This window comes from Nuphar pumila, chromosome 13, assembly GCF_984573655.1.
Source record: "Nuphar pumila chromosome 13, dmNupPumi1.hap1.1, whole genome shotgun sequence".
Lineage (NCBI taxonomy): Eukaryota > Viridiplantae > Streptophyta > Magnoliopsida > Nymphaeales > Nymphaeaceae > Nuphar > Nuphar pumila.
In genome coordinates, this window is record NC_143261.1 from 54,484,545 (window position 1) to 54,509,304 (window position 24,760).

Consider the following 24,760-nt stretch of genomic DNA (forward strand, 5'->3'; position numbering starts at 1 on the left):
CCTTGGGTTCTGGAACAATTTAAAAAAATGTGGCATGTTTAAGTCATTTTTAGTTTGAACGACCATCCCTGCTTAATTAGTGTCTTTGGGCTTTGTGACCCATGACTTGCAATTAGCAAATTCAGTGACTGTGGGATCAACTTTGCAAACATCTTCAAAAACTACTTCAAATAACCAGGATTAACTCATTTTTTTCCAATGTGAAGTTTGAACGCTTTTTTTAGCCATCTACTTTCTTTGATGATGATGCCATCTTATCATTTTAAGAAAAAGTGAAATTTGGATATCAGAACTAGCTTAAATGTCTTATAGTCAAAGAGCTAGGCAGTGCACACGTGCCAGCTTGCTGTGTGGCTCAGAAACACACAAAATAAATTTTCAAAATGAAAAGATTGATAAAAGGCTTTCAAGATCTAGAAATTTTCTGAAATTATATGTTTTAACATTGTATGCAAAAAACAGTTATAGTATAATATGAAATTCAAGGTGGCTGTAATGTTAAGATTAACATCTTACACCATTACAAGATGTACGCTAATATTAGTAAAAATTGTGCACCTACTTGAGCACAAGATGGCACTGTGACATGCACCCAGGAAAGCAAACCGGCATATTTAACATAATATGAAAATCCATGACTCTGTAAATACATTTGTATGTGATGTTGATTGTTGAACAGAACCCAGGAATTCAAATAAAAAAAAGAAAGAAAAAGTTTCAATCACAAACATAACTTGCTATTCTCTGTCTTTATAGACTTTTTTTTATTAAGATCAAGCATACTTAGAAGCACCTAAGTGATGTTTACATGAGGTTTCCTGAGCATGACTTTTATCGCCTAGTGCTAGCACGTAGGTAGCCTTCCCAGTCAGTAAGCTGGCCTCACAATATGGGTATAGGCAGGGACCCATGTGAAATATAGATATTGTATTGATCTCATTTCTAAATCTTTGTCATTTTATTTCAGAACCATGAAATGTTCATGATCCAAAGTTATATTTTTTTACCAATTTGTCTCCTTTCACTTTATTCAACTAGAAACAGTTCTTTTACTTGTTTCCTGAAGTTACTCTGTGCTCTATTAGTTCAGAGCCCCGAGTGCAACAAAACTAAATCCCTTAGGTTCTTTCACTAAAAGGTAAAGGAAAAAGTCCCTTTAGATAGAGACTCTTCAGAAAAAGGATCACCACCTCTTTGGGTATGCAAAGGCTAGTTCCTTTGTTCTTGTGCTGTTGTGCATGGCCAATGGATAATGTTGCATAGATTGGACGATCAATTACTTTCTTGTGCCACTGAGAAGACATTGGTGTAGATTTGGAAATGGTGGGTAATGACTATTTGGAGGCTTCTCAGAAGTAAAAGAAATACATGTTACTGTATGGATGGATTTATCTCACATGCAAATTTATCACCTCCAATCACAAGTCATAAGGTCTTGGACCTTCATGGCGTGGCCTCATTGCTCTTTCAGGTATTTTTTATGATGTTTTCCTTTAGCACAGACCCAAGTATTGTGTCATGAAGGTTATAGAGGGTGTGGTTCTGCTCATCATGACAGAAATTGCATATATAAAGGGTTTATTGTGGGCAAACTGTGGGTGACACCAAGCTTACAGAAATTAATTATTATTTCATGTATGTGAAAGTTGCAAGTGAGAAAGTTTACCACAGTGAAGATAATGATGCTACACTTGTTAATTTGCCACTAAAAGAAGTATGAAGTTTTTATAGGATGAATTCCATGTGCGTGAGCATTATTTTGCATTCTCAAGTGTGTTTTACTATGTTTCAGACCACTATCTGATTTGATATAGATCAGCTATGGGCGATTTCACAATTTCATCGGCCAACACTGCTGGGATCTATATTATGTTAATTATTGGAACTATTGCAGCATGGTTTGATGTTAATTGGAAAACCGACAACTTCTCTAGTTTCCTCTGCCCTGCTCTCATTCATGTTCTTATGGAATCAAGTCATTAAACCTAGAACGGTTCTTACCCTTCTTGAGAAATTCACTGTGATATTGTTGTTTCCCAAATATAGTGAGTGTTTTGCCTTTTCCCCACAATTTTCAGCTTATCTGTTCATAATTGTGGTTGCAATTCTGTTTGTACACGAGATCCATATTTCTCTATCTTCTTTCTAATATTTTACATATTTTTCAGGATGCACTAAGGAAAATACAAGATTGGCAGTATGTAAACTGCCTTGAACTTTGGGTTAAGTTTGTATGTGCTAACATCAAGGAACATGATCTTCAGAGTTTGCTATACTTGGCAATTCAGATGATAAATGGACTTGCCCATATGTTGCCTGGACCTCGTTTCTTTCCTTTGAGACTAAAATGCATCCATTTGTTGAATAAGCTTTCACATTCTAGTGGCGTCTTCATTCCTGTGGCTTCTTTATCTCTAAGCTTTCTAGAATTTGGGGAAGGTGGCAAATCTGATAATAGTGCTCCAAAAGATTTTAATTTTTCAAGTATGTTGAAGGTTGGTTCAAGTGAAGAGACTACCTCATCAGTTTTCAGGATCTTCACTGTCTCGGCTCTCTGCTTTACTTATTAGTTGGTTACTTGTCTGACAGGTGCCAAAACAGCTACTGAAACTGAAAGCATACCATGAGCAATGTGTACGCTCTGCAGTTGAAACACTTTCAGAGCACTTTTTTCAATGGAGCTATCATGTATCTTTCCCTGAGTTGGCTTTCGTTCCACTCGTCAGCTTTAGAAAGTTTTGCAAAAAGACAACCAGTGAGAGCCTTAGACGTCTTGTAAAGCCATTCATGGATCAGGTAAATATTTTTGAATAAGCTTACATGTTTGACTTTGCGATAGCACGTGCTCAGAGTTGTGTTTTTTATCTGTAAATTGATTTTCTTTTGACCAACAATGTGAAACATTGCTCAGGGAATCCTTAGTACAACTAACTTGGGCTGACAGAATCTGTGTCACAAGGTTGCACCTACCCCTGACCACAATCCAAGTGCATAAGGTGAAGGGGCTCTGAACTTGGGGCAAGGGCACTTTGCTTCAATTCTACATCTACCCTTGCCACAATTCAAGATCATATGAGGATTTTGTACCTACATTTGATTATGTGGAACCAGCCCTGTCCACTTCATGCCGCTGCCACCTGAACAGCCTTAAATTGAATGGTCTAAGCTTGGAAGCCTGTAGTTCTAATGAAAGATTTGTTGGTTCGAGACAAGAAAAAAAATTGATGACCAATGCCGGTGTTTCAAAACCTAGCAAGCTCAGAACCCATCTTAGGATGCAGGAAGTGTAGCCAAACTTCTCCAGGTTTGTGCCTAGAGTTAGATGGACTTGGAAAATCCAAGACCCACCAATTTGGATTAACAAAACAACCAGCCGGGACTGAGTTATCCACTTGGCGCCAAGTGACACAATCTTGTTCAATGAATCAATATCATGGTGATAGGCTTAATCCTATCCATTTGGATTATGGTTATAAACATTATTTTATACTAATGAAGAAGCAGTTCCCAACATCTCTTTTTTATTAGACGGGGAAAACCTGGCCCAGTCTGGAGACTTGGCCCAGACCTGGTTGTCTATCCAGGAAAAAATCCTGTACAGCTACCCTGCCTCATGAACAGTACTGTTGTTAATATATATATATATATATATCTATATATATGTTAAAATATATGTAATCATGTATATATATATATATATATACCCGATAAAGGGTATTTCTGTAATTATGCCCATTAGGGGCATTTCAGTCTTTTTACTTTTCTTTTATTTCCTTTTTCTTTTCTTTTTTCTTATTTTTTATTTTTCTTTTTTTGATTGTAAAATGCATTAAATGCATTGCATTGGGGGTCTCTGTTAAATTATGTATATATATATATATATATACATACATATATATACATATATGTATATATATATACATATTTCTTTTTTTTGTTTTCTTATTTCTCCAAATACCCAATAGGGGTATTTTGGTAAATCCCCATGTAAACTCTTCCCTTTTCCTTTTCTCTCCCTTTTTTACTTTTTCTTTTTTTCTTTTGCTATTTGTAAGACCACAAGGGGCCCCACTCATCTTGTCGTTGGGGCCCCAACGTCATATTTATGACCGTTGGGGCTCCCAACGACTAGATGGGAGCCCCCTTGTGGTCCCTTCTTCTTGGCCTCCTCCTCTATAAATAGAGAAGGCTTTCTCTTGTATGGTATCGGGTTTTTCACCCTCTTCTTTCTTTCTTCAATAATATCCAACTTATGACTTTACGTCATTTTTCCTTTAGTTGGTTTTTTGTATACACTTTTAGTGTTTGTGTTCTTGGCTCTTGAGATCACTCTTAAAGAGTGGTTTGCTTTATCGGTGCTTCCGCCCCTCTTCATTACATGGTATCAAAGCGAGGTTGGTGATCGAGTTTCTCTTTTTTGTTATCTTGGGACGTGTGCCTCTCAAGCTTTTGAAGAAAGGAAGACTATTCGGCACCTATGGAACGCGATTCTAAAGTTGAGCTTTCTTTTAAGCTCAATGGATCCAATTACTTTATGTGGGCCTCCGCTATGGAAAATCATCTAAGAGGTAAGAAACTTTGGGGTTTTGTTATGGGAACTACTCCCGAACCCTCTCTTGTTCTCACTAAAATTGAAAATGGGGTTGAAAAAGCTTTAGATGACGATGAGCGCATCAAAGCTATCAATGACCATCAATCCAAAGTTGAGGATTGGGAAAGTAATCATGCCAAAATTTTGGCATGGTTTATGAACAATGTGGACCTCAAAAATTGTGCCAACATTGCAAAATTTAGAAGAGCCAATGAGGCATGGTTCTTTCTTAAGGGTATGTATACCCAAAAGGATCTAGCTAGACAATTTTTTTGTCAAGAAAAAATCTGTTCCACTAGACAAGCGGATATGAGTGTCCGTGACTACTTTAGCTCTTTAACCCCTCTTTGGGATGAGCTTGTTCTTCTTGAGCCCAAATGGGCGGCTCCGGAAGATATTGAGTTGAGAAGAGAACAAATTGAAAAGGAGCATTTTTTCCAATTTCTCCATGGTCTTCGACTGGAATTTGAACAAGTTAAGGCATCCCTTCTCCATAGAAGTAAAGCCTTACCCATTGAAGACGCCCTTGCCGAAGTATTCCAAGAAGAAACTCGACTTGGCCTAAGTATTAAGAGTGATGAAGTTTTGGCCGTTACTAGGCCCAGATCAAATGTAAAAGCATATAGACCTCCCACTTTAACAAAAATAATGGATATAGAAAGGGAGTGATTTGTCACTATTGTAATGAACCGGGACACATTAAACCGGTTTGCCCAAAGCTTAAGGGAAAAGTGGCCGCGGTTGGAGAAAATTCTCCAAAGAAGGAAGAACAAAGTGTCAAAGAGGGAGATATCAAAGAAACTCTTAATCATATCTCCGAAGTTCTCCAACATCTTCTCAAGACTTTTTCATCTTCAACATCCGGAGCCGCCATCGCCTATTCTTCATCACCTCCAGGTATGTGGATACTAGACTCCGGTGCTTCTTTTCATATGACATCTCATAAAAACTCTCTTTCTAATGTTTTTTCTGAACCCATATCTTCTTATGTTTCAACGGCCGATGGGACATCTTTAAAAATTGAAAGTATTGGAACACTTGATTTGAAAACTTCTCAAACCTTTTTCGTTCCTAAAGTAAGAGTCGTTCCAAAAATTAATCTAAATTTTTTTTCCGTTTCCCAAATCACCGATCATGGATGCCAAGTCTCTTTCTCACCTAAAGATTGCACCGTGCAGGATCTCCAGTCAGGGAAGCTGATTGGGCAAGGCCATAGAAGGGGTGATCTTTATTTTATGGACTTTTTGACTCTTCCACCAAAGTCATTTTGCAATCTTATAAAGGACAAAAGTATTTGAATTTGGCATGAGAGACTTGGTCATCCAAATTTTGTAAAGATGTCTCTTTTTCCTTTTTTGAACAATACTTGTAAAGACAAACACACGACTTGTAAAGATTGCATTTTTGGGAAATCTAAAGCTATTCCATTTCCTCAAAGAAATTATTTCACCACTCGGCCTTTTGAACTTGTTCATTCCGATGTATGGGGACCTTCCCCTATTTTATCCAAAGGAAGATTTTCGTACTATGTGGTCTTTATTGATGACTTCACTCGATTTACATGGATTTACTTAAGTCGCAAATCCGAAGTTTTCTCCTTCTTTAAAGAATTCCATGCAATGGTTAAAAATCAATTTTTAGGAAATCTATCAATTCTTAGATCCGATTCGGGAGGCGAATACATGTCCAATGCATTTCAAATCTATTTGAAACAAAATGGAATTTGCCATCAACGTTCTTGTCCAAACACTCCGCAACAAAATTGTCTTGTGGAAAGAAAGCATAGACACATAATAGAAACCACAAGAACTTTATTAATCTCAAAAAATATTCCAAAATCTTTTTGGGCCGAAGCGGTTCTAACCTCAACATATCTTATCAATAGAACCCCTTCATCTTCTTTGAAAAATCTTTCTCTATTTGAGAAACTTTACAATATGTCTCCCGATTATAAAAGACTAAGAATTTTCGGATGTAAATGCTTTGTTCTAACTCACAAAAATGATAAACTTTCTTCTAAGGCAATTGAGTGTATTTTCTTAGGATATGGCGAAAAACAAAAAGGTTATCGATGTTTTGACATATTCAAAAACAAACTTTATATTTCAAAAGATGTCACATTCTTAGAAGAAGAAAATGGTTTTTCGCATAAACCAAATGAAAATATTGATTATTCTTTTTTATTTGACTTGTTACCTCAAGAAAACGTCATAGATGATCATGTTGAATCTAGTGAATCTCTCATAGAGGATCATTTTGAACCTCCAAATGATGACCAAAATTTAGAAGAAAATGTACCAAGGCAAACGCAAGTCTACTCTAGAAGAAATGAAAGTAATCCTTCTTGTGCCCTTGAAAAATTATCTCAAAATGAGTCGATTGAAGAATCCTCTCAAAGAAGATCAAATCGTTTTTCTAAAGTACCAAATAGATTTGTATCTTATGATTCTTTTTCTCCAAATTTTCGAGCATGTCTACTAGCTCTTCACTCAATTCATGAACCGACTCATTATAATGATGTTAAACAATATCCTCATTGGAATGAAGCAATGGAACTGAAACTTAATGCACTTAAAAGGGCACAAACTTGGGAAATCATTGATCCACCCAATGGCAAGAAACCCATTGGATGTAGATGGGTTTTTAAAGTAAAAACTAAGAGTGATGGCTCCTTGGAAAGATATAAGGCTAGGTTAGTGGCCAAAGGATATGCCCAAGAGTATGGGGTAGATTATGATGAAACTTTTGCCCCAGTTGCTCGAATGACTAGTGTTCGAGCTCTTATTGCAATAGCCTCTATTAAAAAATGGCCAATTTTTCAACTTGATGTCAAAAATGCCTTTTTAAATGGAAATTTAAATGAAGAAGTTTATATGGAACCACCTCCGGGTATGAATTTAAATGGTAAAATTTTAAAATTAAAAAAGGCCTTATATGGACTTAAGCAAGCTCCTAAAGCTTGGTATGACAAGTTTAGTAATGTATTAATCAATTTAGGATTTACTTCTTGCTATACTGACACTGCTCTTTTTGTTAAGAAGACAAGTGATTTCATTGTTATTCTTCTGTTATATGTTGATGATATGATCATCACTGGGAGTGACAAAAAGGGGGTAAATGATGTGAAGTCTATGTTAAAAGAAGCTTTTGATATGTCTGACCTTGGATTCTTGAGATATTTTTTAGGAATTGAAGTGGCTTACTCCTCGCGAGGATACATTCTATCTCAAATGAAATTAGTAGCAAACATTTGTACCAAGTCAGGAATATCTGATGAAAAGAAAGTTGAGACTCCTGAAGTTATCAATGCAAAACTGAGACTTGAGGATGGTGTTCTTCTTGAGGATCCAACCCTCTATCGTCAATTAATTGGATCTCTCACCTATTTATCCATCACCCGTCCAGATATAACTCATGCGGTTCATGCTGCAAGCCAGTTTCAGCATGCACCTACTTCAGTTCATATGGCGGCCGTAATGAGAATTGTGCGATACATCAAAAATACCATCTCCAAGGGACTCTTCTTATCCTCTTCCTCATCTCTTGAATTAACTGCTTTTACTGATGCTGACTGGGGAGGAAATCCCAATGATCGTATCTCAACTACTGGTCTTTGCATTTTTTTAGGTGAATCTCTCATTTCGTGGAGATGCAAGAAGCAGCAAAAGGTCTCACTATCATCCACTGAAGCTGAATATCGGGCCATGACAATGACAACTATGGAAATCGTATGGCTCAGAAGTCTCCTTGGTGACATGGGCGTCCTCATTTCCTCTCCCACCAAGCTCTGCTGTGATAACAAAAGTGCGATCTACATTGCAAGCAATCATACTTTTCACGACCGGACCAAGCATATCGAAATGGATTGCCATTATGTTCGAGACGAATACCTCAGAGGAACTATCACATTACCATACGTTACTTCAGAATATCAACTGGCTGACTTCTTCACCAAAGCGCTCCCAACTCCACGATTTCTGTTTCTTCTTAGCAAACTTTCGGTCTTCTCCCCGTAAAGTTTGAGGGGGCATGTTAAATTATGTATATATAATATATATATATATATATATATATATATATATATATATATATATATATATATACATATACTTATATATATATACATACTTATATATATAAGTATATATATACATATATGTATATATATACATATTTCTTTTTTTTTGTTTTCTTATTTCTCCAAATACCCAATAGGGGTATTTTGGTAAATCCCCATGTAAACACTCCCCTTTTCCTTTTCTCTCCCTTTTTTACTTTTTCTTTTTCTTTTTTTCTTTTGCTTTTTGTAAGACCACAAGGGGCCCCACTCATCTTGTCGTTGGGGCCCCAACGGTCATATTTATGACCGTTGGGGCTCCCAACGACTAGATGGGAGCCCCCTTGTGGTCCCTTCTTCTTGGCCTCCTCCTCTATAAATAGAGGAGGCTTTCTCTTGTATGGTATCGGGTTTTTCACCCTCTTCTTTCTTTCTTCAATAATATCCAACTTATGACTTTAAGTCATTTTTTCTTTAGTTGGTTTTTTTTATACACTTTTAGTGTTTGTGTTCTTGGCTCTTGAGATCACTCTTAAGGAGTGGTTTGCTTTATCGGTGCTTCCGCCCCTCTTCATTACAGTCTCAACTAAGAGTCGTTGGACCCCCAACGGTCACAAATGTGACCGTTGGGGGCCCAACGAGTCCTTGTTGGGCCTCCCAATGCACTCTCTCTCTCTCTCACTCTTTTCTCACTCACTCTCTCACTCCTTTGCTTATAAATAGAGGGGTAATCCCCTATGTAACTTATGGATTTTCAAGCCCTCATTCAATAAATTTCATATTTTTTATGTGTTGCCTCTTTGAAGGCTTCTTGTGTTGTCCTTTAGTGGACTATTTCTATATTCTCCATTGTGGGTTTGGGTTTGTCCATTCATTGGACCGTGTGAATGCATTAAGAATTCTTGTTATACCTTTCTGCATACTTTCTTACCTGGTATCAGAGCTCGGTTATAATCAAGCTAGTCCTTCGGTGCATCAGGAAGCGTGATATTCAAAAATTCAAAAAAATGGTGAAGTATTTGTTACCTCTTTTCTTTCTCTACGTTTTGGTGAAGTGTTTGTTATCTCTTATCTCTCTTCCTTCTACTCGGAATTACTTGGCTTGTATTCTTACACTTTTCAAGTATTTAGCCCATGCATTACACATGAGAAAAACACTTGTTTTTTCTTTACCATTGTATATATATATATATATAGATATAGATATATATATGCAAACATATATACATATATATATATATTTTACGTGATTAAAATAAAAATGAAATGTATGTTTTTTTTAAGTTCTAAAATAGTATTTTAACCATCATTGAACTTGTTTTAAGGAAACTAGATATATGTATTAGGTTTGAATCTTGAAGCCTTTTTTAAAATAACTCTAATATATATATATATATATATATATATATATATATATATATATATATATACATATGTATATATATATATGTATATATATAACCATGAATTATTAATTCTAGATGTTTCGTCAATCATTGTATTATCTTAATGATTTGATAATGATATCTTATTTTATAAAATATAAACTTGTATTTCACACACACACACACACACACATATATATATATATATATATATATATATATATATATATATATATATATATATATATATATATGATAATTGTCAAATACAATTTATATTTCATCCTTGATAGTCATGCGTGTTCATGTTTAAAACTTTTTTGACCCATTACATGCTTAAAATGTAAACTTTTATATAAATCCTATCACTTGCATTTATTTGGTTGTAAACATGTCTTTTGTATAAGATATGTGGCCTTAATTATTGCATGAGTTTTTTCCCTCTATGAGAATATATGCACATCCATAAAATGATGTGACCTTAATTAGTTTTATATTTCTTTTATTTAAATCTCTTTAATGATATTAATTGTCTCATAATCATGTTGTGAGCAAAAGCTAAATAGTATTTTTCGATATCATTTACATTATTTTTAGAATCATTGGATTCCTTGCATATGATATACCTTATTGCATTTATCTCTTGATTGATGTACTCATGAACTCTTTTTGAAGAATTGCTTATAATAAGAATGATTCTTATTAAAACTTACTTTTTTGTGTGGGTTCATTCCACTTTAGTGAGATATATTTTCTCTCTTTGGTGTGTGCACTCTTTTGAGTACTTCGGTTCTTGTGAGTGTGTTGAATGAATCTTTGTGTTCATTGAGAAAGATCTCTTGTGAGCTTCTTTTTGAAATTCTGTTTGGGGCTCTTAAAAATTGATTAGTTATGAAGTTTTATCCCACTTGAATGAAATTCATTCCTCTTTTATATTTTGCTTTCTCTTTATTGTTCTTATGTGTGAACCAGAGTTACCGGAAGCGCCTAGGTATATGGGGAAGCGCGCTTACCCGATACGTGCTTCGAAAGCGCGAAACATCGTGCTTCCTAAACGCGTGGGGAAGCGTCTCTCTTTTTTGGGAAGTGCGCTTCCCTTTTATGGGAAGCACGTTTCCCTTTTATGGGAAACACGCTTCCCATTTATGAGAAGCACGCTTCCCCCACGCTTCTCCATTTTTTTTATTTTTTTCGCTTCCCCCTCGCTTCCGGTTCGCTTCCTAGGTCGCTTCCGGTTCGCTTCCTAGGTCGCTTTCGAGACGGTTCGTAATTTTCTTCTAAGTGGTCCCCCGCTTCCTAAATTTTTGAAAGTGCCTCGCTTCCCGCTCTTGCTTCCTCGACTGGTAACTCTGGTGTGAACCCTAGTGGTTCGTGTGAGAAAGCTTTGTATGTGAACCTATATGGTTCTTGTGAGAGATCATTTGTGAAGAATCTTCTTGTTTGTAAATTCTATCTTCTTACATTGCCAAAATTATCATAAGAAAATTTTTGGAACTTTATATGTTTCAATCAGTTCCTTTTATAAACTAGATCAAGTTAGATGTTTATAACTTGCTTATATTAACAATACTTATAATTATGTGAGCATATAAGTTCAAGTTTTTCTATCTACCATTTTTTGATTTGAAACCATGTTTTTTTCAAATCGGTACTTTGTTTGGAAAATAACTTCCATAAATATTTGTTGCCTTATGGCATTTGTATAGCCCATCACAAACTTTATATAATGAATCAATCTTCTTGGCCTTGTTATTATTGAATCAGAGATGTTTGTTGAGGTGAGTTATGTGCACCTTGTGTTATGTCATTTTAGATTGTCACCTTGTAGTTTGACTCTAAATGACATGTTATGTGATCTCTGATTATGAGTATGTCACTCGTTTGTTTTTGGCCATTGATTTTATTATGGATACTCTTAATTATGTATACCTGTGATGGATGTCTAAGGTTTGAAACCATAGTGTTTCAAGGTTTATTGAAAAATTCTATCCTTCTTGTTAAATGTTTTTCATTACAAGCCTTCTTGCCTCAAGTGTCTTCTCCTTTTATGCCTCTTATCTAAGTGTCATCATATGTAGACAAGAAATATTGTTCCTACCTTCGTATGTGTTGTTAGCCCATTGCTGGCTTTGTTCTCTTGATCTAGTAGCTTAACACACTTGTTTTGAGCGTCATTATATATAAACAAGGCTTGTTGTTTCACACCATTGTGTGTGATGTTAGCCCATTGTTGGCTTTTGTGTCCTTGTTCTAGTCGCTGATACACTCATTTCAAGTGTCATTTTATTTAGACAAGAGATGTGTTGTCACACCTTCGTGTGTGTTTTAGCCCATGGTTGACTTTCTACTCTTGTTCTAGTAGCTGAATATACTTGATTTAGAGTGACATTATATTTAGACAAGAGATGTTTATTCATATTTTTATGTGTGATTTTAGCCTATGGTTGGCTTTTGTACTCTTGTTCTAGTCGCTGATACACTCATTTCAAGTATTATTATATGTAGACAAGAGGTGTTTATACACACCTTTGTGTGTGTCTTTGGCCTTTAGTGGCATTATGTTTATGTTCTTGTTCTAGTTGCTTATAAAGACTAATGAGGCGGTTGCTTGTAGTGGATGAACTATTGTTGAAATTTGCAAAATTTCATTCTTAATTTGTTTTTGATCTGCATATATCGTATGAGATTTTCTTCTAAATGAGTTTCTCTTTACTACTTGCAAAGAAAAATATTTATCGATAAAAAGATCATATCATTGATATGCATATTTGAAAATCAAGTTTACATTTTGGCATTTACTCTATAAGGAATTCAGGTACTTTGCATATTAAGTGTTTATGGTTTTCGGCCACCTAGTGAGCTTTTGTATTTGCAAATATTTGAGTGAGAAATTCCTCAATGAGTAAGGTTCTCTACGCAAATAACATTCATTCTTGACTCTTGGGTAGATGTCTTTATTATACTTAATTAAATCATGTTCTTGCAAGTTCACACATGATATTTGTTGGCATAAGACTTCTTCTCTCTAAGATGTGTGAGAAATCATTAACTCATCTTTTGTTGATAAAATGTCTCCCTATTATTGAATTGAGTATGTTAAACATGCTCTTATACACATTCCTTTGGGAGCAATTAGTTATTGTGTGAACATTGTCTTAAAGATATTTCTAATACATGAAACTTTTCTAAAAGAGTCTTGATTTTAATACAAATCTCATATTTTGTGTGTCTTCGTGCACTTGTGAGTGTTTTTCGTGTTCTTTTGTGCACACATTTCTTACTTCCAAGTATTGATAAATTCCTTTGTGAGTATTTATTGGGCCTTTGTGCACGTATCTTTCTTCAAGAACATAGTGAGTTTTATCAATATTGTATTTAAGATTAGTTTATTTTTGCATTAAAATACGTGAAATATCTTTTGAATCGTTGTTTCTTTTTATGAATCATATGTTCTTCTTGATCAATGTTATGGTCTCTTGATTCATTTTATTTGATATGTTTTATTTGATTGTGATACAAAGATACTTTTTACTTGGAGCTTTTTGGCTTGTTCTATAGGATCTTCAAGATGAGATGGAAGAAGTACCTATGATACATCATGGAAGGAGCTTGAGGATGATCATTAAAGACAGTTAAAGGCTGACATTTGTAAAGTTCTTTCATGTGCTATAAAGATGACTTCCATTGAAGACTTTTGAACACTTGGCATTCTCCTTTTGTATCTTCAAACTTTTCGTTATCCCCACGCAAAGTTTGAGGGGGGGTGTTAAAATATATGTAATCATGTATATATATATATCCTTTATCAAGTAAAAAGAAAAATAAAATAAAAAATAAGAAAAGAGAAAAGAGAAAAGAGAAAAGAGAAAAGAAATAAAAGAAAAGTAAAAAGACTGAAATGCCCCTATTGGGCAGAATTACAGAAATACCCTTTATCAGGTATGAGTACTTGTTGGGCCTCCCAATGCACTCTCTCTCTCACTCTTTTGCTTATAAATAGAGGGGTAATCTCCTATGTAACTTATGGCTTTTCAAGCCCTCATTCAATAAAGTTCATATTTTTTATGTGTTGTTTCTTTGAAGGCTTCTTGTGTTGTCCCTTGGTGGACTATTTCTATATTCTCCATTGTGGGTTTGGGTTTGTCCATTCATTGGACCGTGTGAATGCATTAAGCATTCTTGTTATACCTTTTCGCATACTTTCTTACAATATATATATATATATATATTGTAACCTACGTCACATGGGTGCGGGCGCGGGTGCGGGTGCGGGGATTCGACACTTCTAAAAAACCCGGGTGCGGGGGTGCGGCAGGGGAAAAATGTAAAATATATATATATATATATAAAGGGGGTCGGCGGGTTTTTTCAAATTTCACAGCTGTCAGCAGCTGACAGACAGCAGTTGCTGCATATTTTTTTTTTTTTAAAAATTCGCAGCCCATTTGGGCAAATTTAAAAAAAAAAATCCAAAAAATAAAATGGACCTAAATGATCCTAGGTGCGGTCAACGCACCCAGGATCAGGTTGACCGCACCCGGTGCCGCACCCGCACCCGCGTCGAGTTGCGTCGACGCGGGTGCGGCACCCTGCTAGCCGAATCCCTGTGACATAGATTGTAACAGTTTGCCTAATAGAAGCATTTTTGTCTTTTTGTATGTAATTATAGTTGTTTATTAGAAACAACTATCTTTCATTTTCTTTTTTTTATTTCTATTTTATCATGTCATTGGGGCCTCACTCCATAGAGTCGTTGGGGGCTCTAATGGTCATAAATATGACCATTGGGAGCTCTCCAATGACTGTACTAAAGAGCTCCCAATGGTATCCCTCTTATATTTGTATATAAATAGGGGAGTGTTTTCCCTAAATTTTTTCATGGCTTTCCAAGCACATTTTTCAATAATATTCTATTTTAATTGGCTCTTTGTATTGTCCCTTAGTGTACTTTTGTCTATGTACTTTTGTGCTTGTTTATCTTCTTTGTAATTTTCTACTCTTAGACTTATATGTGCTTTTGCACTTTGCTTTTGTAATTCCTAATACTTCATTACATGGTATCAAAGCTCATTGGGTTCTCTTGATCTTGGAGGTCTTACTTGTGGTGATTGAAGATCGTGACAAAGGTGCATGTCCTTTTCTTTATCTATCTCTTTTGCGTCATGGAACATGAATCAAGAGTGAAGCTTTCTTTCAAATTCAATGAATCCAACTACTTGATGTGGGCTTCGGCCATGGAAAATCATCTCAAAGGGAAGAAACTTTGGGGTGTTGTGATGTGAACTTCTCTTGAACCATAGTTAAAGCTCACCAAGGTCGAAGGTGTTCAGAAAGCTCTTATTGGAGATGATCGTTTTAAAGCCATCAATGAACATCAAATAAAGGTAGAGGATTTGGAAAACAACCATACCAAAATTTTGGCATGGTTTATGAATAATGTTGACATAAAAATATGTGCCAACATTGCTAAATTTAGAAGAGCCATTGAAGTTTGATTCTTTCTTAAGAGTATGTATACTCAAAAGGATCTTGCTAGACAATATTTTTGTCAAGACAATATTAGATCCACTAAGCAAGGGGACATGTATTTTCGGGATTCTTTTAGTATTTTGTCTCCTCTTTGGGATTAATTAGCACTTCTTGAGTCTAAATGGGTGGCTCTCGAAGATGTTGAGGTTAGAAGAAAGCCAATTAAAGAGAAACAATTTTTTCAATTTCTTCATGGTCTAAGACTGGAATTTGAACAAGTGACTCTTCTTCATAGAACCAAAGTTGTCTCTCGAAGATGCACTTGCCGAGGTATGTCAAAAAGAAACTCGTCTTGGCATGACCAATAAAAATGATGATGTTTTGATCGTTATTAAGCTGGGTTCCAATGTAAGGGCCTATAAGCTCCCCACTTTGTAAAACAAAATAACTATAATAATGGGTCCAACTATAATAGTAGATATAGAAAGGGTTCTATTTGTCACTATTGTAATGAATCGGGACACATTAGACTGGTATGCCCAAAGCTTAAAGGAAAAATCACTTTCGTTGGAGAAATCACACTTAAGAAAGAAGCAAGCAAAAATGGAGGAAATATTAAAGACACACTTAACCAAATATTGAAGGCGCTTCAACAACTTCTCAAATCATCTTCTACTTTAGGTGCTACTATTGCGTCTTCTTCGTCTCCTCCAAGTATATGGATTCTAGATTCAGGTGCTTCATTTCATATGACACATCATAAGAATGCCCTTTTCGAAGTTTGCACTAATTCTACTTCATCTTATGTTTCAATGGCCGATGAAACCTCTTTAAAAATAAATAGTATTGGAACACTTGACTTAAAAATTTCTCAAAAAATTTTTGTTTTAAGAACAAGGGTGATTCCAAAATTAAATTTAAATATTTTTTCGGTCTCTCAAATTTTCAATCGTTGTTGCAAAATTTATTTCTCATCTAAAGATTACACCGTGCAGGATCTCCAGTTAGGGAAGCTGATTGGGCAAGGCCATATGAGAAACGATCTTTACTTTATGGATTTTTTATCCCTTCCATTCATGTTATTTTGTAATTTTATAAATGACAAAAATATTGATACTTGGCATAAAAGACTTGGGCATCTTAATTTTTCAAAGATGTCTCTTTTTCTTTTTTGGAAAATATATGTAATGAAAAATATATATCTTGTAAAGATTACATTTTTGAAAAAATGAAAATCATTCCCTTTCCTCGTAGAACCTTTATTTCTACTCGGCCTTTTGAATTAGTGCATTCAGATGTATGAGATCCTTCAACCGTCATATAAAAAAAGGTTACTCTTATTATGTTATTTTTGTTGATGATTTTATTAGATACCCATGGATTTATTTTCTGAATCATAAATCCAATGTGTTCTCCTTTTTTAAGAAATTTCATATAATGGTTAAAAATCAATTTTTTAGCAACCTTCTATTCTTAGATCAGATTCGATAGGGGAGTACATGTCAAATATTTTTCAAAACTACTTGAAACAAAATAAAATTTGTCATCAGAGATCTTGGCTTAGAACTCTGCGACAAAATGGATTAGCAGAAAGAAAATAGACATATAATCAAAACCACTAGGACTCTTTTAATTTCAAGAGATATTCCTAAAAAAATTTGGGCCGAAATCGTTTTAACCTCAAGATACTTAATAAATAGAATTCCTTTGTTTTCGTTGCAAAATGTTTCTCCATTTGAAAAACTTTTTAAAATGACTGATGATTTTAAAAGACTAAAATTTTTTAGTTGTAAGTGTTATGTGCTTACTCATAAAAATAATAAACTATCCTCAAAAGCCATTGAATGTGCTTTTTTGGGCTATAGAGAAAATAAAAAAAGTACCGATGTTTTGATTCAATAAATAACAAACTCTATGTTTCAAAATATGTCACCTTTCTTGAAAATGAAATTGAGTTTGATAGCAAAGAACATAAATAAGAATTTGATTACTCATTTGTATTTGATCTATTGCCAAGACATGATAAGTTTAACTCTGTTGAGGTATTTAATTCTTTTGACAATAACTGTAGTGTTGAACATCTGATTGTTGATAGACATCAACATGAAAGTTTGAATGAAAATATATCAAATGATATGCATGTGTATACTAGATGGGGTTAAGGTAATCACTCATGTGCCCTTGGCAGGTTCTCTTAAAATATACCTTTAGATGAATCTTAACTTAAGATATCAAATTGAATCTCTAGTGCTCCAAGTAGATTTGTATCATATGACTCATTTTCTCTAAACTTTAGAGCATGTTTAATAATTATTCACTCTTATTATGAATCATCTCAATATAATGATGCTAAACAATACCCTCATTGGAATGAAACAATGGAAATATAACTTAATACTCTTAGAAAAGCCAACACATGGGAAATAGTTGATCCTCCTTTAGACAAGAAACCTATAGGATGTAGATGAGTATTTAAAGTCAAAACCAAAAGTGACGAATCATTAGAAAGATATAAAGCAACGTTAGTCGTCAAAGGGTATGCCCAAGAATATGTAATAGATTATGAGGAAACCTTTGCTCCCGTGGCAAAAATTATTAGTGTTCGAGCTCTCATTGTCATTGTCTCTATTAAAAAATGGTCTACTTTCCAATTAAATATTAAAAATGTCTTATTAAATGGAGATCTTTAGTGAGAAAGTTTACATGGAACCCCCTCCAGGGGTTAGTTTAAATAAAAAAAAAATTAAAACTTTAAAAGGCCTTGTATGGTCTTAAACAAGCTCCTAAGGATTGGTATGATAAATTTAGTAATGTTTTGATTAATTTAGGATTTATCTCTTGTTATATTGACACTACTCTCTTTGTCAAGAAAACAAATATTACAATTGTGATTCTTTTTTTATATGTTGATAATATGATCATCACAGGAAATGACAAAGAAGGTGTTATTGAAATTAAATCAATTTTAAAGAAAACTTTTGATATGTCTGACTTGGTTTTTTTGAGATACTTTTTAGGAATTGAGGTTGCCTATTCTCTCAGAGGATATATTCTCTCTCAAATAAAATTAGCTGCTAACATATGTGCTAGGTCAAAAATTTTCGATAAAAAGGTGGAAATCTCAAAAGTCATAAATACAAAATTAAGACTTGAAGATAGTGTATTGCTTGAAGATTCTATTTCATATTATCAATTGATTGGATCTCTCACTTATCTCTCTATCACCCAACCTAATATCACTCATGTGTTCATGCAGCAAGTCAGTTTTAACATGCCCCTACCACATTGCACATGGCAGCAATTATGAGGATTGTGTGATACATTAAAAACACCGTTTCAAAAGAGCTTTTTTTTTGTCCTCTTCATCATCTTTAGATCTAATTATCCGGGGTGGTAACCTAAATGATAGGTTTTTGTATTTTTTAAAGAGATTCGTTGATCTATTGGAGGTGTAAGAAACGACAAAAAATATCTTTATCTTCAGCTGAAGCCGAATATTAGGTAATGACTATGACAACAATGGAGCTTGTGTAGCTTAAAAGTCTTCTCAGTGATATGGAAATCATCATCTCAACACCTTCGAAGAGTGTTATGACAATAAGAGTGTAATCTACATTGCGAGCAACCATACCTTCCATGAGCGAATCAAACATATTAAGATGGATTGTCACTATGTTTTTGATGAATATCTAAGAGGAACTATTACGTTGCCGTACCAGTTGACAAATTTCTTCATCAAAGCTCTTTCCGCTCCTCGATTTCTCTTTCTCAGCAAACTTTCAATCATTTTCTCGTAAAGTTTGAAGGGGAGTGTATATATATATATATATATATATATATATATATATATATATATAAACAGTTTGCCCAATAAGGGAATTTTTGTCTTTTTGTATGTAATTATAGTTGTTTATTAGAAACAACTATTTTTTCATTTTCTTATTTTTGTCTTCATTTTCTTTTTTTATTTCTATTTTATCATGTCATTGGGCCCCACTCTATAGAGTCGATAGGGGCCCCAACAGTAAAAAAATATGACCGAGGGAGCTCCCCAACGTCTCTATGAAAGGGAGCTCCCAATGGTCTCCCTCTTGTATTTGTATATAAATAGGGGAGTGTTCCCCCCATATTTTTTCATGGCTTCCCAAAGCACATTTTCAATAATATTTTATTTTTAATTGACTCTTTGTATTGTCCTTTAGTGGACTTTTGTCTATGCACTTTTGTGCTTGTCTATCTTCTTTGTAATTGTCCACTTATGTGCTTTTGCACTTTGCTTTTGTAATTCCACATACTTCATTACAACCGCTTGCATCAGCTTGCACACAGGCACATGGCTGGTTTTGATCTTGAGATGTGGGATTAGCATCACTCCTCAATCCCACTCTGCTGGCCAAATGCACACTCTGCTGCAGGGCCAGCTCCCAGCATCTTACCCAAAATCATTTTAAGTATTTGTTGCTGATAAAATTAAAACAAATCCCTTTTGGTGTTTGTGATATGCACTTACACTTCAGCTATCTGCGACATTTCCTAGACTGGGCCAGATTCCATGCAACACCCAAAATAATGTCCAAATGAAAGTAGCAGGATGATTTTTGAAACATCCTCTGTTGTGCTCTTTGTGACCAATGTTAAACTAATTGATGAAATAAGGAAAAGAAAACTAAACTAAAACATAGTCTTGGTTTTTAGTTGACATCAGTGAATATTTTAGGACTGTTTCATATTGTAGTATGTAATGGTATTCTACAGATGCAAACTTTGTAAGCAGGATACACTAGTAGTGGATTTCGTGATGGACATATCATCTTCACATATTTTTTTTTGTATTAATATCATGCTCTTGAAGTTTCTGGATATCATAATCTAACATCAAATATTCATGAAAAGAGATGATGTCTGCTTTTTTCTTTTTCATTCAAGCTTAAATTACGGGAGAGTATGAAAATGAGCTTTTCTTGTAATTAAAGACTTGCCATCTTCTGCGCTCTTCAGCATTCAAGTATCAAATTAATTTGGCAATTCTCTCACCTTTTTCTTTTTCCTATGATATAGGTTGAGCAGAACATAGAATTTGTACAGAAAAAAAGGGATGAGATTGCTTTTTCTCCAAATGACCAAGCATCACTTGAATCTTTTCTCCAGGTGTGCTAGTGTTTCTCTTTTTTTTTTGTGTTTACTAGCCATCTTCTCTCACCAACTGTTCTAATATCTCTAGGATGAAAAGAGAAAAGGGAGTGCTCCTTTCCATAAGTATCATGCAAGGATTGTTGAGGGATCTCTTTCTAAAAAAGCTGAGAAGAAATCAAGGTAATAGATGGATTTTTGTTAGAAATCTCCAATAATTAATTAATTCTCTGCTTGGCTCACAAAGGCTTCAATATAATCACAAAACGATATATACCCAAAAAAAATGCGATATTTTAAAAATATTGCTAAAACCCTCACGATTTTTTGTAAGATTTTGAAATATACAAAAAAATCATGCCGCTTCTTTTGATGGTGTGAATTTTTTTTTTGTCAGCAATCATTCAATGCTGAGCTGAGCTGGCATTGAATGGCGCATGTCAGGCAGCATTGAATGCTGACTACCGATGGCAATGGCTTTTCACTAAATGAAGGGGAGGCACCCTCGTTTTATATAGCAGCTGAGAGGGCCTTCCCTCCCCTACACATTTGGTATGGTACTATTCAAGTAGCCGATTAGACTCTAAACAACTTATGCATATTTTTTTAAAGGGAAACTGTGTTATATGTTGTGTATCATTTAAACTTCCTTCACCCCATTGCTGAAACTACCTTATATTATATGGTATTTTGTAAATGCCCTTCACCCCATTGCTCAAAGTAACCTATGTTGTATAGTATTTTTGTAAACGCCCCTTACCTCATTTTCAAAATCTCTCTCTCTCTATATATATATATATATTTATATATATATATATATATAAGGTGCTCCCAGAGCACCTACTCTCACCTAATAGAAGCTTCAAATTTTCAGAATCTGAGTGCTTTTTTTGTTGATCAGACCCTATAGATATGATCTACAACTTTGCTTTCTAGTAGGAGGGAGTAGGTGTTCCCGGAGCATTACTCTATATTAATAATGATAGGGTGTTCCCCGATCACCTACTGCCACCTAGTAGAAGCTTCAAATTTTCAAAATCTGAGTGCTTTTTTCGTTGATCAGACCCTATAGATATGATCTATAGTTTTTATTTAGTGGAAAAAAATGTTTGGATCATGTGATTATGTCATACATGTAGTTTTTTTTAAGATCTTCAAAAATCAATGGCTCACAAGGTACCAAAATTTTATGACTAAAAAAGCCTATTTTGAACATGATCCAAAACATGATTCCTATCAAATACACTGTTTTAAGTACATCTATAAGATCTGATTGAGAAGATGCAACCTACAAATATGATTTCTAGTAGGTGCTCCGGGAGCACCCTAGGATTGCTCTATATTAGTAATGAATGTATAAATTTTCAACTTACAGAGATTTTCCTGAGGAAAACTCACTTTTTTAACCTGAGAATGAGATTTGTAACTGTGATACCCAGGGTGTGCAACCCTTGCTTTAAGCCCAAGCATCAAGCTCCCTGGAGGGATTTTATGTGCTTGGGAGTGGGCCATACGGCAGAGCATCAATCTCTACCGGGCCCCACCACCTGAACTGGGGTTTCCTCTCAAAAAATATAAAAAAAGGCAATTCTCTGCCTGCCAACTAGAATTTTTGCTGAATAAATTCATCTTACTCTGGTGGTTGTCAACTTGGTATTGCAGCATTTTGGAAGAGCCGGCTTCAAATTCTATTGAAGTTACAGAGCTTGTAAGTGGAATGAAAAGGTCAGGCAAAGGGAAAAGAAACTTGAATTTAAATTCTCCAAGTAAGAAGAAGAAACATAGAACATGAGTGTGCAATCTGAGTACCTTTTTAACCGTCGTGTTTTTCATTATTGTTTAATATTGAATGATAATAACTGGATTAGTTTTATTTAGTTTGTCATCTAAATTCTATACATGCTGACGAAGTTTTGAGGGCTTATATGATGAAATAATTCCACTGGAGATCTGGATAAACGGCAATTCATTGAAAGGTTTAGTGCATGCTTGATATTGACTGATCTAATTTATCAAGATATCTGTGCATGAGCAAGTGACTTTTTAAGTGTTGCTGTTTCCAATTAGGAGATTCAATTCATATCAGCCGATTCACATCGATTTTAACATAAGGATATATACTTCATGCAAGATTGATTGGCCTAGTTGTTTCCTCTCATTTGATCGTTTGACTAGTCACCTCCTCTGTAGATGTTTTTAGGTTTTTTAGTATTGTTTAGACCATTTAATTTCCTTTTTAGGCCGTAGATGCCGTTTGACTCAATTATTGGCTATTGGGATCAAGTCTATAATAACTGAAGCCTATCTTTTATTCCTGTTATCCATCTCTCTCTCTCTCTCTATCATTTTTTAACCTAGTGTGAGTCCCTTTCATTTTATTAAAGGTGCTATCTAAAGTGATTTGTGCCAGGCAGTTTAGTTGGACAACACGTTATAGATTAGACTCCATGAGCAGGACAAGCTCAGTTGTATCCTCAAAGCCAAATTGTGTAAAGTTCATTGCACCAAATAATTATCAGAAGTTGGGCAATTTTCACTTTATAATTATGGTCAATGTGTTGTATAATTAACACAATTGCTTCCTTGTTTGGGGTTGGTGACGGGGTTTGAACTGCTTTCTACTACCATGTTTTTTTTTGGTTTATAATTATTCATTGTGAACTCCTTATATACATAAAAGATATAAGACATTGGAATAATTAATTAAAAAAGATTGTAAATACAAAGAAAGAATTCATAAAACAACTTCTAATAAATACAGATTTTGTAAACCATTTGTACTCTAATATAATGTTATTTGTGCTTTCGCCAGTTGTGGCCAATTTCATAAAAAATGATTGCACTTGTATTACCCAACATTTTTGTGTTCTGTTTTTTGTTTCTTCTTAAGGTATCTTGTTTTAGGATGCACTTTAGGTGGTAAGACTGGAATAAGGTTTGGAGGAGTGATGTGAGATATTATCCGTCATTAGAAAAAATGAATAAGTATTATATGCAGCTTGATACGATTTAATAGTGTAGAACTTATCGTAGTAATCTTCTGATAACTTGTCTTCGTACAAAATGCACGTGATTATATGTTTGCACAAAATCTCGCTAACCTGTTACTCTCTACAAGAGCATGTTTGTTTTTTAAGATAAACATTGCAATTGTGAGAGTGATTGTAGGCTTTGTATCGACGATGAAGGCAATGCACTACTTGAACACATAGATTTCGTGCTTCTTTCTTACGATCGTCCAACTTTTTTTTACTTTAGGCACCACACATGTTATGGGTATTATTCTTTTGGTTTACAAAAAGTTTCATCATCATGAGATAAAGTTTTTCAATAAGAGGATTTAGTGACTTGTCATGTATTGTGAGAATCCTCGCATTAAATCTCTTTACTATATTAGAGGTTAAGCGCTTGTACATTCTAGTTGAAAAGTATATGTTAGCCTAATGTTTTTCTTTTATGACCTTAGTTGCATACTTGTATGCATCTTCCCTTTGCTCCTGAATCTTTTTAAGAAAATAATTATACTTTTGTCTCGTGAGTGCTTTGGCTGTGCTTTACCAAAGTTGACCTAGTGATATTCCAAATTTATGTTAAAAGTTTTTCGTAGTGTTTTGTGTAAAATTCAACCTGACAATTTAGCCATGTATGGGAGAACATATTGTGTAGCTTTGTGTGCTTATTTGAGATAGCTGTTAATTGTACTTTAACTTTGGGTATGTCATTGTATTAGTGTCTCAATTGTGCATTCACATGCATAAAAAAACTACACCCATGATTCATTCGACTCGTTATCTATAACGTAAATGCAACCGAAAATATTTGATCACAAGGATCAATACCATGGGCTGACAACAATATTTATGTATTTTTCTTTTAGGAATGTGTCATCTACGCCCATAGCCTAAATTGGACAAAATTCGTAAGACTAGGTCCAAATCCAGTCTGATCCGATGCAACACAAGGACTCATTCAGGTTTTTTTTTATCCAAGACAGGTCTGACCCAGATCAGGGCAGCATCATGGTGGTGGATTTAACTGGAGCACAGTTGTATGTTTTGTTCCAACTTGTGGATTTGGACCATTGATGCTAATGTCAAGCTTATTGTTGTATGGGTCCATATGAAATGA

General features: G+C 34.6%; 1 protein-coding gene across 1 annotated transcript; it reads left to right on the top strand.

Moving 5' to 3' along the window:
* The first annotated feature begins 2,757 nt into the window (after nt 1–2,757).
* Nucleotides 2,758–24,642, top strand: LOC149818436 (protein REBELOTE-like). The gene is made up of 5 exons (XM_089985494.1): nt 2,758–2,796; nt 20,561–20,650; nt 20,724–20,815; nt 22,295–22,398; nt 24,510–24,642. Exons 1-5 carry the CDS (start codon nt 2,788–2,790, stop codon nt 24,530–24,532), a joined length of 318 nt encoding a protein of 105 aa, XP_089841620.1. The 5' UTR covers nt 2,758–2,787; the 3' UTR covers nt 24,533–24,642.
* Nucleotides 24,643–24,760: the final 118 nt, after the last annotated feature.